The following is a 17,762-nucleotide window of genomic DNA, read 5'->3' on the forward strand; positions in this document are numbered from 1 at the left end:
GAATCTACCACGTTGCTGCCCTCTTTGTCACATGACTTTATTGATGGCCTTCTAGGCTTATCTTTATCCCAAGTCAATCCCGTCTTAAATTCTAATACAAAATCGTTAGATCTTATTTTTGCATTGGATTCCTCTTATTGTGAGGTTTCTAGGATCGAACCATTTGTTCTTCCAGAAGACAAATTTCATCCTACATTAAATTTAAAAATTGATTTACCCTTGCTTTTACCATTACTTGGTTCAAATGAGTTACCTCTAACTAGGTGCTTTCGTAAGACTGACTTTGCCAGCCCTAATGAAAACATTGCTACTACCGATTGGTCTTATCTGTACAATTGTAGAGATATGAACTCAGCTGTTCGTTTTTTCTATGATACTCGGAATTCACTCTTTGATATTTGTGTGCCTCTTGGTAGGCTGGAGCGGCTTAACAAACCTCCCCGGTTCTCTCGTGAGTTATCCAATTCGAAAAATGTGAAGACACGATATTATAAGAAGTTTCAAAAAACACGTCGTTCATCAGATTATGCTCTGTATACAGTCGCTCGTTCAAAATTCATGATGCTTAATACACAATGCTATAAGAATTATCTTCAGCGGTGTAAGCTTCAGTTTTCTTCTGACCCTAAACAATTTTATAACTTTGTTAATTCTAAACGTAAGACCTCTGTGCACCCATCTTTTTTGTCTTTTCAAAATAAAAAAGCAAGCACTGATCAGGCAATTGCCGATATGTTTGCGAGTTTTTTTCAAAACAACTTATTCCTCAACGGAATATCGACCAAGTCCGTATCCTTATCATTTAAAAAAGGCTAATTGCATTTTCAATCCAGTGATTGATGAAAGTTCTCTTAGCGAACTTAAACTAGTTACACCTAATTATTCTCCGGGGCCAGATGGTCTACCTGGATGTGTACTCAGGTTCTCTGCAAACGCATTATGTAAACCCATTTTAAATTTGTTTTTATTGCCTGCCGAATCTTCCTCTTTTCCATCTATTTGGAAAGAGTCGTATATCATTCCTCTGCATAAAAATGGCAAAAAGTCCGAAGCCTCTAACTACAGGGGTATCTCAAAATTGTCCGCTATTCCGAAAGCTTTTGAGAAAATTATAACTTCGCAATTGCAACATTTTTGCAGCTCTATTATTTCGCCATCCCAACATGGGTTTGTAAATCATAGATCTACAACCACTAACCTTTTAGAATTTATCACTATAATTATCAAGGGGTTCAAAAATGGTAAACAAACTGATGAAATATATACTGACTTTAGCAAAGCCTTTGATTTCGTTAATCATACCCTATTACTTTCTAAGCTGAGCGACATTGGGTTTCCACCCCTTTTCCTTTCTTGGGTTCGTGAATATTTAACAAATAGAAAACAGAAGGTACTTTTTAAGTCTTCTTTTTCCGCTTCCATTCCTGTGACTTCTGGTGTACCTTAAGGTAGTCACATTGGCCCTCTGCTCTTCACACTATTCATTAACGATCTTCCATCAGTCATTGTTCATTCGCGTGTGCTTATGTATGCTGACGATGTCAAGCTTTGTCTTACTCATAAAGATACAGATTCATTTATTTCATTTCATTTCATTTCATTTCATTCGGCTACAAGCTGATCTCAAAAACTTTCAATCCTGGTGCCAATTTAGTCTACTAAATCTTAACACTACCAAATGTAAGGTAATGACTTTTTTCCGTAACTCTCCTCAACTGATCACTTATTTTCTAAACAATAGCCCTCTAGAACGTCTAAATAACATGAATGATTTGGGCGTACTTATGGACCATAAGTTAAATTTTAACACCCATATTTCCACCACGGTCGCAAAGGCCATGAGTGTCCTGGGTTTCATTAAAAGATGGCCAAAAGAATTTGATGACCCCTATACAACTAAAGTTCTTTTTACTTCGCTTGTCCGTCCTATTTTAGAGTATGGATCTTGCATTTGGTCACCTCAATATGAGTCGCACCAGATTAGACTTAAATCCGTTGAAAAGCAGTTCTTGCTATTTGCTCTTCGTGGCTTAAGCTGGGATCGCAATGTCAATTTGCCTTCGTATTCTAGTAGACTCCTCTTGATTAACCTTCCGTCCCTAACTAACCGTAGAATTATGCTTGGTGTCATTTTTATGCACAAGCTCCTAATTGGTGATATCTACTCGCCCGAGTTATTAGCTTGTTTAAATCTGTCGGTACCATGTAGACGGAGTAGACATCCTTTGATACTTTTATCCCTTAGTCGTTGTTCTTCTAACTATGCTATGCATGAACCTTTTAGGGTCCTCTGCTCTGATTACAACCTTCTATTCCCTGTAATCAGCTCAGAGTTTTCTATTAATATGCTTAAAACATCTATTCTATCCCATTTAGTTAATAGATAGCTATAGTATTATTTGTTTGTCTGTTTTTTCTATTGTGTATTTGTCCACGCGATTCGTGCCGTGCGTTATACGGCTGCACCCCTCGGTCGGTCGGGTGGGAGGTGGGCAGTTATCTGCTTGGGCTCGCGCGTAACAGGCTATGTCCTGGTGTCGTAGGGGCCACTTGAACGTACTGCGCATAGTATCGTCAACGTCCGCTAACAACCAATCCAATAGAAATGGCGGGGTTTCCATAATTATCAAAAATTCAATTAAACACATTCAGTTACTTCCAATAATTAATTCCGAAATGCAGCTATCCCTTATTCGCGTGAATACATCAAGAGGTAATTTGGAGCTTGGTGCAATCTACTGCCCACCTCACTCTTCTATTAACGAGGCTCAATTTACAAGTCTTTTAGCTAAAATGAGTCACAAATTCATTCTAGCAGGAGACTGGAACGCCAAGCACTACTACTGGGGCAACAAAAGCTGCGATCGCCGCGGGATAGAAGTCTACAAATCCGTTTACCTTGGTCGCTATGAAATCCTCTGTTCTGGAGCTCCGACTCACTTCCCTAGGATTATATCGCATAGCCCAACTGCCATTGATTTCTGCATTTACAAGGGCATCTTGCCAGAAAGACTAAAAATCACTGAAGTTAATGACTTAGTTTCTGATCAATTGGAACTTATGGTTCAACCACGAGGAACCAGTTATGGAAGCACCAAGATTTCAACTATTGCCTAGAGGAGCAAATATTGGAATATTTAAAAGCGTGCTGAGAGACATAGTTCATCCTGAAATAGAAAATACCAGTATAAAGGATATCGAATTTGCGACTGAGAAATTGGTTGAAATGATCACTAATGCTGCTAATTTCACAGGCAAGACCCCGCACACAAACCTTATCAAGAAGAAGAACTCATTTTTCAATTTCTCTAGAGGTACGGGATATCATAAGAACTCGACGATGCAGAAGGCCAGAAGATTTAATACTACTGAAAGAAGCCTCCAGGCTCCTAAAGAAAATTATATGTGAAACTAGAGCTGAACACTTTGAAAAACAGCTTGAAGACGCAGATGTGACTAGCGGCGCTTCCTACTGGATTTGGAAACCCACAAAAACTCTCAAGAGGCAAGATTCATCACGACACCATATAAAGGGAGCGAAAGGCCGTTGTGTCTTCTGCAGGAAGGATAAGGCAGAAGCGTTTTCTCTTTATCTGGAACAGACTATTCGGCCTCTTAGCACAGTACCTCAGTATTTCAGGTATTTACAATGCCATGCTAAATCTCTCGTCTTTCCCAAAATCATGGAAGCGTGCTGAATCAAAATGAGGACTAACTTGAAAACCCCACATATCTACACTAGTAAAGAAGCACAGCTACAGAATGAACAAACTAAATTGATGTCTGCATTAAAAACGGCTTAAGCCTGAGATGTAATTGTACCCACATGGCGCTAAGGCATACAAATTTGGGGGACAGCATCACACAGCCAAATAAAACGCCTCCAAGTCAAGCAAAATATGGCCCTGCGCGCCATGACAGGCACACCCTGGTGTCTTCGAGGAAGCACGTTACACTGCGATCTAGACATTCCCTACATCGCTTTGATCGCCAGCAAAATGACAGAGAGACACCTTGACAATTTACTACAACACCCTAACAACGAGCTTGGCAAGGATAAAGCAAGGAGAAGATTAAAAAGACTCCATCCATCGGATATGTAAAGTACCTGTTTTCAATTAGACCTATGTGTACTTATTTCAATACCATAATATCGTGTATTACAAAACACGTTATTTATTAATTTCAGATCAAGCTAAAATACAGAATTAAATAGTAAATAAAAAAAAAACTTTCTATCGTCAAAAAAAAAAAAAATGTAGTTTGATGTGTTATTACATCTACGAAACTATTAACGGTACAAAAGAAGCACTATTTTTACAGAAGTTATAAACAAAAAAAAAAACTTCCTATCGTCAAAAAAAAAAAAAATTATTATTTTTGATGTGTTATTACATCTACGAAACAATTAACCGTACAAAAGTAGCACTATTTTTACAGAAGTTATAAATGAATCGCAGCTAAATCACCCGTTTCGCCCACCGTGCACTGGCGCGAAATATTCTTAAGTACGGCGAACTAACGAAGTATAAATCCTCTGTTTTGTAGAGGGTACTAAGAGTACTACATAAGAATAACTAAGCGGAAGCTAAGCCAGCAAAAGAAAAAAGTAGCATACGCACAAAATAACAAAACCAAATGAATGCATAGCACCCCTAAGCGGGAATCGGTTTAAGATTATTGCCGGTCACCAAGACGGCTAAGCTGGCGCTGTGGATAAAATTAAATCAGCTAGACCACCGCCACTATACATCCGTGGAGCCAACTGCACCGCTCTGATTTCGAAACTAGTCGAACTAGTAGGGGCAAATAGCTTTGTTGTAGCCATTTTCAATAAAGAAAACATAAAATACATTAAATGCCAAACTCATACTGAGGGCAATTTTCGCATCATCGAAAAGTACCTCTCTTATGCTAACATCAACTTTTATGTCTACCAACTAAAAAGCAGTAAAAGGCTTTAGGTTGTGTTTCACGGTTAAATCCGTTTTCAATGTCATCATTAGTAACAAAAGCTCCAACCAGCTGCAAAGCAACCAAAGCCAAAATAAGTGCACCCCATCTACAACCTTCAGCTCCTGTTACACAGAAGGAAGGGAAACATACGGCCAACTACAGAGGATGTCCTGTCCTGTCCTGTCTTTAATAACTTTTAAGACTTTAAATATCACCTAAACGGGCGAAAACCTCCAGCTGGACCAACGGCCAATCACAACACCTCCCAAACTTCACCGGGGGGTATTTTTCGAACTGGAGAGACGAAACCCACTAAAGAGACGTCGTCCCTTCACTATGCATCGAATCCGTCACTTAGTCCACCTGAACTTGGCCAGCAAGCTACAATTGGTTTACCGATTTCTTTAATACACACGGAGATCGCTTCATTGCTGCAGGGGACTATAACACCAAACATACGCACAGGGGATCTCGCCTGGTAAATCCTAAAGGCAAGCAGCTGTACAACACAATAGTCAACTCAATAAGATGGAATGCGTCTCACCGGGTAGGCCTACTTACTGGCCCACAGAAAGTGCCTGACTTGATTGATTTTGCAGTAACCAAGAGAATTCCGCGTGATCGGATCACTGCGGATGCACTGCCAAATTTGTTAAAACACATTTAACAACAAAAAATAACTTTCAAATATTAAAATATATCTTTTATGCAACAAATTATCCAGACGGCAATCTGTTGTACAAGGGTACTACCCAGTATGCTTCTTTATCTCCGAAGAGGAATTTACTATTTTCTACCGCACACTCGGGGATCGCTTGGGAATCTTGCTTGGTAAATCCTAAAGAGGAATCATTTATAAAACACAATAATGAACTCACTCAATAAGATTGATGGCGTCTCACCGGTAAGATTTTGCAGGAACCAAGAGTACTTGATGAAAATCCTGACCGCCTATTATAGGCCTAAAAAAAACAATACAAACTGACTTTATTTCAAAATGTATATGAGTGGCCACATTGACTGTACGCCGAAACTGGATGTTGCAGAGGACATTAACTTGTGTGTCTCAGCACTTATGTCAATGCTAGAACCTGCAAAACTTTTTCTAAGGCATGCCAACCGCAATTTCTCCAAGACGTTCAGAAAGAAGCTGTGCTTAAACAAAATACATAGAAGCAAGAAAACCTTAGTTTAACCAGCACTAAACATCCTCTGTGGAAAGACGGCATCCGTCTTTGCCACAAATCTTTAAATGGTTTTCCAGGCAAACCCAACATCAAACTGGCAAACAAAAAGACGAATGAGATTTCTACACTTGTTAAAAAGCATTTAAAACCGAAAAAAGTTCCTGGCTATGATTAAACTAAACCAAAAATGATCCTAGAACATCCAACTATCACCGTACAATATATCTGCAACCTGTTCAACGTTTTTATAAAACTTGTTTACTTCCCCTAAAGCGGCCAAAACGCACCCATCATTCTATAGTGCAATTAGTTTGCTGTCAAGTCTTCGGAAGCTTTTTGAAAAGGTACTGCAGATGTGACAAAACCTGCCATCCTAAAACACAATCCTTTCATGTCAATTTGTCTTCCGCAAAAAACACGGGACAATTTAACAAGTCAATCGCATAACATCCGAAATACGAACAGCATTCAAACTAAAAAAAAATACTGTACCTCTATTTTTCGCGATGTTGCCCAGGCTTTCGATAGATTGTGGCTAGTTTGTTTGATGTTCAAAATCCGACAAAAACTCTCACAGTACACCAACAAAATTATAGAATGTTAGATGTAGTGGCTCCGTCTCAGCTGTCTCCGAAATCAAAGCTGGTGTAACACAAGGCAGCCGATAATACAAGCCTTTGCAAGCTTAGAGGAAGAGTGGTAGAGGAATGGATAGCAGCCTGGCGTATCCGGGTCAATGAGCAGAACTGAAAAGTACTGATAGATTCTCAGCAACTAGAGGTCAAGAAGTCCTCTTACATTTTGAAAACGAATGCAAGGACTACACGTTATTAGTTTGAAGCAGACAACGAAGAAAATAAATTAAGAAATATAATCAACGTTGAAACAAAATTAAAAAATCATTAGCTGTCTGATCATCAGGTCTTATGGTCGTGGGCAGTAGTTTTGAGCATCGCACAGTGGGGCATTTTGACATTTTAAATTACAAAAATCATAGCTTCTAAACCGATAGAGCGATTTAAAAAATTTAAGAAGCGTAATTATACGCTACGCAAAACTACTAATTCCTCAAAATGAATGTTTGCCAAATTTGCTGGTTGTCCGTGGTGTTGTAAGATTTAAGGTCAAAGTCAGAAAATATTTTGAAGTATGGTTTTCCTCTAAAATTTTAATAAAAACCGGTTTTTTTTCAACCCAAATAAAATTTCGTATTGTTTTAAACGCGTTTTTAAATGTTTTAATTAGATTTAGATTAGCTTAGATTAATTAGAAATTTTTCTTAGCTTAATTTTGAATGTTTGTTATTGATATTTAATTTTCATCAAAATAAAGGTTAATTAATGAATAATAAACCACTGTGTTTAATATCTCGTTAGAAACTACATAGGACACATAGGTTTATAAAGAGAGACAAAGAGAGAGAGCACCACACTGGCGCCAGTAAATTCCAGAAAAACTTATAAAGTACAAGAGCAAAGGCATTGCAAGATCATCATGAGACTTAGAGGATTAATATGAATATCTAATAACCTCAAACTTTCGGAACTATATTTCCTATTTTTCAAATCCTTTCATGATAGCAAGTGTCTTAGCGAATCAAAAAGTTGGTCCGAAGAGGCTGCCGGCATTATATACTACTTGTAGTCCATGTTTTTACATTCCTGTGCTGTTTTGAATAACTCTTAAATTTTCGAACACCAATCCACTATTGTGGCCTTTCCGTGAGCCAAAACTCTATGTACCGTTGGTGTACGTCTTTTTTTGCGGATACAATTCAGTCAAAAGTTGAGCAGTTTTAATCATTTAAAAAAAAATGACGGTCAAAGATTTCTTCAATATTCAGAACTTTCACTTCTTAGGCGCAAAGGAGGTACAGAAGCCACGAACATATTTTTTTATCAGAAATAGCTTCGTCTTCTGTGTGTTTAATCTGCTTGTAGGCGCTTTGTCCAGATGATCCATCAAATCCCCATTTGCGACTAGGAAATTGGTTGAAATGATCACTAATGCTGCATCACAGGCAAGGCCGTTGGCTCTCCTCCTCTCTTCATCTGTAACAGACATTTCGGCCTCTTAACACTACTGTGGAGAGGAGAGAGGTACTCCTCTCGGAAAACAGAACTGGATCTACAAGTGCAGCTACATCAACTAGAGAAACTAACATCGAAGAAGTCACAGCAACTATCAAAGCCTTAAAGCTTAAGAAATCCCCCGGATTGGACAAAATTGACAGCAGGACTATAAGGGCACTTCCAGAAAACTGTATAGAGTTTGTAGTTAAACTCTACAATGCCATGCTAAATATCTCATATTTCCCAATATCCTGGAAACATGCTGAAATCAAAATGATCCCAAAACCAGGTAAACCTTTCGAAGCTATCGAATCATATCGCCCAATCAGTCTTCTGCCTGTCCTCCTGCAGAGCACATTGGCGGAGCTCGATAACCAAGACATATTACAAAACCATCAATTTGGTTTTAGAGGTCAGCACGGTAGTCCTGAGCAGATCCACCTAGTCGTGCAACATATTGTGAAAGCTTATGAAGAAAAACATTACTGCCTAGCTGTGTTTTTGGATGTGAAACAGGCATTCGACCGCGGGTGGCAAATAACATTGGCGAACAGTGTCAACAACATAATCATCAGATAAGATATAATTTTAAATAGATATAATAAATAGAAGTACATTTTAAGAGAAAACAATCTATTGTTTATATATCATATATGTTCGGAAACCAACTGCCTAGTTAGACTGTTTAAGGCGGGACCGCCTATTTGATTTATTGTTCAATATATTTGCACTTTGTATAAAGTTACAACCGGTCAATTCAATGGTCTTCTCTAAACCTAAGCTTTTACCCGATATCGATTACATATCGATACCAGCGAACTCGATAACAATTTCATGGTAATATGACACTGCAATTCGATATTTATCTTACTGCACTAACAATATGGAATACAAATCAAATTTCTTATATGCTAACAATAATAATGCATTTCGTTCAGAAACATACCGGCGCCCCCTGAACTATTAGTTCAGCACATAGGGAGGGCCGCTAATTTAGTGATAGGGCGTTTGTAAGATCCATGGGTAGTAGTTACAGTGCCTACCCGAATCAATCCATCGTCTCCACGATAGACCGCAGAGACTCGTCCCAATATCCATTTGCTGGGTGGAAGATGTGGCTCCTTGAGCACCACAAGAGTTCCAATGCAAAGGTTATTCTCTTTTGATGACCATTTGGTTCGGTCTTGCAATGATGTGAGATATTCCATATACCAGCGCTTCCAGAACACCTGTACCATAGCTTGAAGTTGATTCCATCTCTCCACACGGTTGAATGTCATGTCCAACTAACAGGGCTTTGGTAGCGCAGTGTAAGATGACCCAACAAGAAAATGAGCAGGTGTCAGAGGGTCCAGAGAGCTGTAACCGTTTGAGGAGAGTGGTCTTGAGTTTAATACAGCTTCTATTTGCGCTAACACAGTAGACAACTCCTCAAAGGTCAGTGCGTTAGCGCCGACGGAGATGTAGTTTCACGAATCGCACTCCAGATTCCCATATGCCGCCAAAGTGTGGTGCCGACGGCGGTATGAAATGCCATGTGAGGCCTTCACTCGCGACAAAACTAGCAAGTTCCTTATCCTTCATGTGATCGATGGCCAAACGTCTCATCTCGTCTAGCGCACGTCTACTTCCGTGAAAGGTGGTACCATTGTCCGAGTAGAGATCAGTGGGTCTCGTTCGGCGAGAAATAAATCGTTTAAATGCTGCAATGAAAGCGTTGGTTGTTAAGTCAATTACGACCTCCAAGTGTATTGCCTTTGTTGCGAGACAGACAAATATGGCAAACCAAGCCTTTCCAATACGAGGTGTTTGACCCTTATTCTCCTTGATTGCAATTGGACCAGCTTAGTCTAGGCCAGTGTGCTGGAAACACGGAGTTGCTTGAACTCTAGGTAGAGGCAAATTACCCATTAGCTGAGTATGAGTTGCTCGTCGTTGCAAGAAGCAGAGCTTGCATTGAAAAACCACTCGGCGCACTAGATTACGTGCACCCAAAATCCAATATTGTTGCCGAAGAATAGTGAATGTGGCATCGACTCCAGTATGAAAATGTGTTTGATAAATGTGCCTAATTAATAACAAGCTGATCGGTGACTCCTTAGACATCGTGCTGATTGTAACTCAACAGATGTAAGGAATGTTTTATAGGAGAGTGTTCCTTTGCATCTAAGTCGCTTAATAAATCGGTAACAGTAGCTGGTTACCCGTAAGAGATGGCTCCAGGACGATAACTTGTTGATTAATAACTCGTGAATGCTGTCCTCAAGCATTCCATGAAGCACAGTAATTGGCTGGCGTCGTTCCTCAGTCGCCATGTCCAGTGGCCATTCCGATTGTGGTTTGGTAATCCAAGAGGGTCCGTTCCACCATAACTCATGATTCAACAACTGAGTTGGACTTAGACCTCGTGATGCGCAGTCAGCAGGATTCTCTTCAGAGCGAACATGATTCCAGCAGCGACGTGGGTAGTCCTCCACAACTTCAGCAACTCTATGACAAACATAGGTATTCCAACGACGGGTTGGCGATGATAACCAGTGCAAGACTATCTCCGAGTCAGTCCAGCAATGTGAGCTGGAAATGGGTATAGTTAGAGATTCTGTTACAAGTTTAAGTAATCGGCTAAGTAGAAGAGCGGCATTGAGTTCAAGACGGGGAATAGAGATAGGCTTAAGAGGGGCTACTCGGGTCTTGGCAGCCACCAACCGACTCCGGTAACCATTCGTTGTAAGAACGCGACTATAAATGACAGCGCCATAGGCTTGAGTGGATGTATCCGCGAAACCACAAAGTTCAATGTGCGGCAATGAAGCGGCTATGTATAGTGAAATTCGGCAGTGAGATAGTAGGGGTAATTCCTTTACGATTGCTTGCCATCGCCTTCGAAGAGTTTCCGGTATTGCGTCATCCCAGCTAATAGCGCTGAACCAGCATTCTTGGAATATTAGCTTTAACAACACAGTGGTAGGCGCAACAAAGCCCAGTGGGTCGAAGACTTTTGACAGATCCGATAATAGCGCCCGTTTGCTAAAGGCCTGTTTGGTTGCAATCATCGGTGTATTAACTAATAACTCATCTCGACCAGGATTCCAAGGAATGCCCAATATTTTAACGTTGTCCTCGATCGACGCATGTCCATGTAAACAATCTTCTTTTGGGATCGACTTCAAGAAACTCCTTTCTATATCCGAACAGAAAACATAACGATGTTGTCTGAATCGAAGGCAGACAGATCTCGTTGAATGGGAGGCCCAATGTGAAGACGCTCATTGAGTCACACTCCGCTACTATCTTTTCCAGGTCCATCAAACAACACTCGGCGTTTGGTAGTGATGCTTTCCAGTTTCAAGACGGCGTGATGCGGCAGATAGAAACAGTAATAATTCCATATGACCGCTCTTCAGATACTCGTCCATGAAAGCGATATACTCTCTCATGAGACTTGGGTCGCGACTAAACTTGCGTTCTAGTGACTGCAATCGGCTAACAGCTTGTGGAAGGGTTTCGCCAATTGGTGGCATCGGGCTTTGAATGGGTATTCTACTACATACGTGCCAGTTTGGGAACAGGTGTGAGTGGTGATAAAGTGTTGCTCAGTCGGATCAAATATCTCTAATGTCGATGTTTTCTATGGAATGCTATCCATCTCGATCTCGCACCTGCGAATCGAGGTTCAGGTGAACATGATGAGTGATTGCCAGTGGTTGGTTTTCCCCGAATGTACTATATGGACCTGCAAGACCCAGAGCTGATCTGATCCAAAAATGACATCTACCGCACCAACTGTGCCGAAAGACGAATCAACTAAGGGTAACTTCAAAATTTCCTTCCATTGCGTTGAGCTCATGGCCACGTTTTGAGCTGGGAGAGCTGATGTAAGGGTGCTGAGGATGTACGTCTCGACCTCAATGCTGTGATCCGAATTGCAAGAGCAGATTCGAAACTTCACGAGTCCTCTGGTGACGCCGGCTCTGTTAGCCGCGAGACCACGAACTGGAACTTTTGCATGGGTACGTCGCATCCCAATCCGCTGGACAAATGATTCCGTTGCCAACGAGACTGTAGACCCATGTGTCAGGTAGAGCTCGGCAAGTGAAGATCTTGTCCCGAGCGTCTTTCACTGATGTAAGAATGGTGGGAAAAAGCGTTTGCGAACCTGCATACGGAATATTCTCCAGGGTGTGACGAGAAACTCTCTTGCTGTGCTTTGGAACTGCTATTTGATGACTTCGTGCAGTTTGAACATGATGACTAATAATAGCCGGGGATTCATCGTTAGATCCTGGGCTCTCAGGCTGATGAACTCGCACCGCGCTATCTCTGAATTCACGGCCAGTCGTCTGCTGCGCTGCATAAATCAGGGTGTTATGCTTTCTTTGACATACTCGACATGTATTTTTTGCAGGACAGGTTGCAATCCTGAGGTTTGGGCTTAAACAGTTGAAGCACAAGTTGGCACTACCTACTTTACATTGGCGGACCACCAACATAATCATCAGATAAGATATAATATTAAATAGATTTAAATACTTATTAAGAAAAATCATTCTTCTTGTTATATACACATATCAATATGATTTCATATCAAATGTAAGAACTATTGTGCGAATATAATAATTGTTGTTTATTAAAATTAAAAATAGTTTGATAGCAAAATAGTCGGTTGAACAATTTGGGTTTAAAAGAACTCTAACACAACAACTTTATATACTGACTTTAACAACTTTAACTTTAACTATTTATACGTCTGGTCTCTATCGTTCCTTTTCTCGTTCTCCCTGTAACGATCCTTTTTTTGTCGTTTGGGATAGTTTCAATCTTTTAGGGCGAGGTTCGGCACAACAAAATTTATTTTGCGCCCCGGTGAAATTAGAACTCAACGATTTATAAGTTTAAACGTGTGTTTATATTTATTTCGTATACTTTTGGGTTTGATTAAATATATATGTATGTATGTATTTTCTTTACTGGTTTGGTTGCTGATTACACGGGATACGTGATTATTTATTTTATGTTTCAGATTTGTTGATGCTCGTGGAGTTCATAAGGTTATAAAGGGCCTTATAAACTCGATGTCCTGCTTGTAATGGTAATTTGATAGGCGCCAAATATTCTTAAGGTTACTCGTAAGGCCAAACGAGATTTGTTGCTGGCCTTATATAGGCATACTGGGGCCTCTAGAATCACTTGGTGTGATACCGCTATACAGCCGGTAACTTTCCATCAGCCCATCGCTTTCATACACGCTATTGCCATGTGTGGTGAAAGTCCCGTAAAAGTCCTTGGCGCAGCCGCATCCATTCTGTCTCCCGTTCAAACTAATTCAAGGACTAAATTCTTCTACGTCATCAATATATACGTCTCATATTTGTGGCTTCCCCAAGACTTAATTCCCCTCTTCTTCATTGAACTTGATCAACGATATTCTTACATGGTTTCGTATGCACACAGCCCCACTACCCCCCGTTCAACATGCATAGCCCTCACTTTGGCTCTCACTTCCATCATTTGATTTACGCCTCTCATGAACTCGCTCACCAGCGTCATAGAGCGCGTTCGCATCATTCACCGGTACCCGCGCTCACTTGTCCACACGTATATTGTACGCCACATTGTCGCACCGCATCCAGGGCTGCCATCTCTCCGGACATATGTATGTACTCATATGACACCATATATACACATTAGGCTCTAGAAACGTAACAAATAAAGTTATACAGGAAGCAAAAGATATAATTAAGCGATGAATACTTAATCATGACAAATTGCTTCAGTATGGGACTTTTGATCATCAGTAATACAAAGAAAATCTACATGAAGAGGTGTTTAAGATAGTTGCCCAAATTATAGCCACAGGACAGTCAGAGGCAGAAGCGAATATGTCAGAGATGTTTGATGATAACCAGGAGATATTTAATAATGTCGTCCGGCAGGTCCAGAAATATTTGGATGTAGTAGAGCTGAAATCAACAGGCAATGGTACATGGATAACATATATTAACAAAATAAATTATTTATGGGAAAGGTACAGGCGTGCCAGGCATTAACAAATGAATTCATTCATTCGGAATTCATTATTAGTAGTAGAATTGAAAATTAACAAAAGGGAAAATTGTTAGATTAAGAATGTAACCGTGCGCGAAAAACTACCGGGGTTGCTAAATTGATTGAGAAAATATCAAAGAAGCTAACTTCGGCTATGCCAAAGTTTTTAAACCCTTGCAGTTCTTGGCAATAACATTTTACTTTTTGAAATTTCTTTCCCTGCAACTCAATTCATCAATACACAAACAAAACATTATAACTCTTTTTACTACAATTTTTTTATCTTCTTCCATCATTCCCTAAGCAAAGCACGGCACGCATACACATTCAGTTCATGTAGCGGTGCGTCTGTGTGTGTATGTGCTCTGTTGATTTGATGATGACGTAGTAGGCAGCCAGCAGCGCTGCCGGCAGCGGTTGAACCGATTTATATTGACTGTAACTTGTGTTCTATTTATCCTATCAGATTTAAAGGATACTCCAGATTTTCTGGAATCTGAGTTTTTATTTCCAATACTATCATCGTAGTAAATTTCATGGGGATCCTCCAATTTTTACACAAATGTGTTTTTCTAGAGCTATATGATATAGTCGTCCGATCGTGACAATTTTCATACTTTCATCTCGATAGCTTTAAAGATGACGGGCTGAAGGTGATTTGCACAGACGGACGGACGGATGGACAGACGGACATGGCTATATCGACTATATCGAAACGTCTCCTTCTGTGCGTAACAAACATCCGACCAATTTTTATAATACCCTCTGCAAGGGTATAAAAAAGGATTTAAGTTTTACTTTCAAGTTCAATTATTTAAAATCCGAGTTAAAGGGCGAAGCGAGACGCATGGTAGCTCATCTATTGCCAGGTTCAGCTGACAATTATAGTGCTGCCGTATTTACCGAGCAATTAAATCGGAGCATTGATTTACCGATGATAAAAAATAAATCAGCAAAAAGTTTAATGGGAGTGATTGATATAGTTAATGAGTCAGTGCACTTAATTAAAATTTTAAAAAAATGTATCCGATAAAGTAGATGTAATATTCGCACAAATACTACTATGGAAATTTGACAGACAGACTCTACAATTATATGAGAGTCAAATTAGAAAAACACATTCATTAGCTGGTCACACTTACGAGGTAAAAGTCATTTCTCTGCGGAAAAAATTTGAAAAGACAAAAAAAAAAAAAAAAAAAAAAAATCAAATTTATCGTTCTGGATACCAAAAGCTTGTGATATATTTATTAAATACTGAGCAAATTCTTCGAATAGTCTAACTATAATAACTCGAGGACGGATGGCCATTTGAAGAGAGAAATGATGACTGGCAAGAAAATAGGATACTGAGACCAAGGAACGACAATACAAATAAAATGGAATCAACATTCCAGGATGAAGATAAATTGGAAGTGGATCAAATAAAAAGAACAAGGAATGGAAACATGGAGGAAAAAGAAAAGGATAAGGAAGAACAAGTAACTGCAAAATTTTTATATCCTAATAATCATTTGGGCCCATACATAGTATATTTAGACGTGGTAGGCGGTAGTGGTGATGAAAATACTGACAGATTTGGTAGAAAAGCTATTAATCCATTGGACCTCAGTGCTATTTTTTTTAAACAAAAAATTAAAGATATTTTAAAAGTGAGCAAAATAGGTTATGGGCGGTGCAAAGCAGAATGCAAGACAACCAAAGCAGCAAACGACCTCATGTGCTCTAGATTAAAAGGTACAGAATATGAGCCGAAAATTCTGAAACATTTTATTTACAAAACGGGTTTAATGTTCCAAATTCCAGTAAGGTTCTCTGATTTTGAATTAAAATAATATATATCTTCAACTATTGAAATTCATGAGATAATCCGTGTAACAAGAAAGAATGAAAATAAAGACATAGTCCCAACGAGTAGAGTAAAAATTGTTTTCAATGGCTCTTAAATTCCTGAAGAAGTTGACTTTTTATACTCAAAAGTTAAAATCAGTGCTCACAGACCTATCCCAAAGAAGAAGCTTGCTTAAATACTTTATGTATAAACTGTAAACAGGAACACATTGCTACCTCTCTAAACAGTCCGGCTAGGAAAAAAGCTTTTGCCATTAAAAAGTGTATGGAAGTAGAACATCTATCTAGATCAGAAGTCAAAATTAGATATCCAGCACTATTTGATATTCAACAACCTACAGACATATTTGACAATGACGCTTTTCCCCTGCCACCTTGGCAAACCAATTTAATAAACTCTAGTGCTCAAAACAACTGCAAAACGGGGACAGAAAATATCCATATATTGAATCCTTATAACAAGGTTGTACGCAACAATTCCAATCCAATTAGAGAAAGAATAAACCCTCAGCTTACCATGGACAAATGGAAAAATATTTCTCAAGAACACGAATACAAACTGAACCAAAAATATGTGCCTTCTAGAAACTCTCAAGAGCCAAGTCAACGCCAACATACAGTAGAAAAATTAGTTTTAGAAACAACTGAAACTAGCCTAAATGAAATTTCATCAAATATATCATCGTACCTTATCTCAAATAACTCTAGTCTCACACCTGATATTAGAAAATTTTTAGAAAACATTAGATCTAATTTATCATCATCAAATCAGCAAAATCTATTCATCAACCGAAAATCTATTTTAAATCCAAGTAAAGCATCAGTTATAAAAGTCTAGTGCTTCACAATTAATATATTTAAGAACCACTCACAACAACCATGAAAATACTCCAGTCGAAGGAAAAGGAAATTTTTTTAATTTTTAAAATTCAAATTCTCCAATAGCAACTGCTATTTCGAGTCAATAGCCATCTCAACTATTAATCTAAAAAAAAATCACAACGTCTTTAGCGTTTATTCGCCTCCCAATTTAGATACTAACAGCTTTGAAAGGGGATGTACAGACTGACAGTCTGTTGTGGGAAGAGACTTCAATGCCAGATCTTCCATCTGGGGCAATCCTTCTCATGACACGAAAGGTCTTATTTTTTAACAGCTGTTGGCCTCTTCAGGCTTTAAATGCGTTAATGATGGATCCCCTACGTACGCGCCCAACCCTTCGTACAACTCAATACTAGATCTATCTTTTATAAATAAAGACAAGTCTCAAATCAGTTGGTCTGTTATTAAAAGTAAAATTTCAAATAGCAATCACCTCCCTTAAATCATGTGAATCAATGAAAACACTGTAACAGCACGTCAGAAATTCATAAAAGAAACTAAAGTCTTAGTGGACTTCTCTAAAATAAAAATATCTTCAATCCATAATTTAGCTCAGTCTGCCAAGTTCATCCTAGAAAAAAACACCATCACATAAGCTGAAAATAATAAATATGTACCCGAAAAACTCTGGGACATGAATTGCGAAAGAAATATTTTCAAACGTAATTATTGTCAGATGCTCTAGTCTATTTTGACATCAACAAAAAACTCAACGCTCATATTTATTGAAAACTTATCAAACTCGGCATCCCCCAAAGAATTATGGTCA

General features: G+C 39.0%; 1 protein-coding gene across 3 annotated transcripts in view; it reads right to left on the reverse strand.

The window, feature by feature from the left end:
* The window catches only part of LOC137577202 (cell adhesion molecule Dscam2-like), a 753,142-nt gene that overhangs the window by 124,707 nt on the left and 610,673 nt on the right, over positions 1 to 17,762 (reverse strand). The window contains exon 7 of one of the 3 annotated variants that reach the window (XM_068303153.1): positions 14,038 to 14,175. The exons of the other annotated variants lie outside the window; for them this stretch is intronic. Coding sequence (XP_068159254.1) covers positions 14,129 to 14,175 — 47 coding nt within the window. The 3' untranslated portion in view covers positions 14,038 to 14,128. Of the gene's footprint in view, positions 1 to 14,037; positions 14,176 to 17,762 lie in introns of those variants that run through there. 3 annotated transcript variants of the gene reach the window in all.

This window comes from Drosophila tropicalis, unplaced genomic scaffold (assembly GCF_018151085.1).
Source record: "Drosophila tropicalis isolate 14030-0801.00 unplaced genomic scaffold, ASM1815108v1 contig_1, whole genome shotgun sequence".
Classification (NCBI taxonomy): Eukaryota; Metazoa; Arthropoda; class Insecta; order Diptera; family Drosophilidae; genus Drosophila; species Drosophila tropicalis.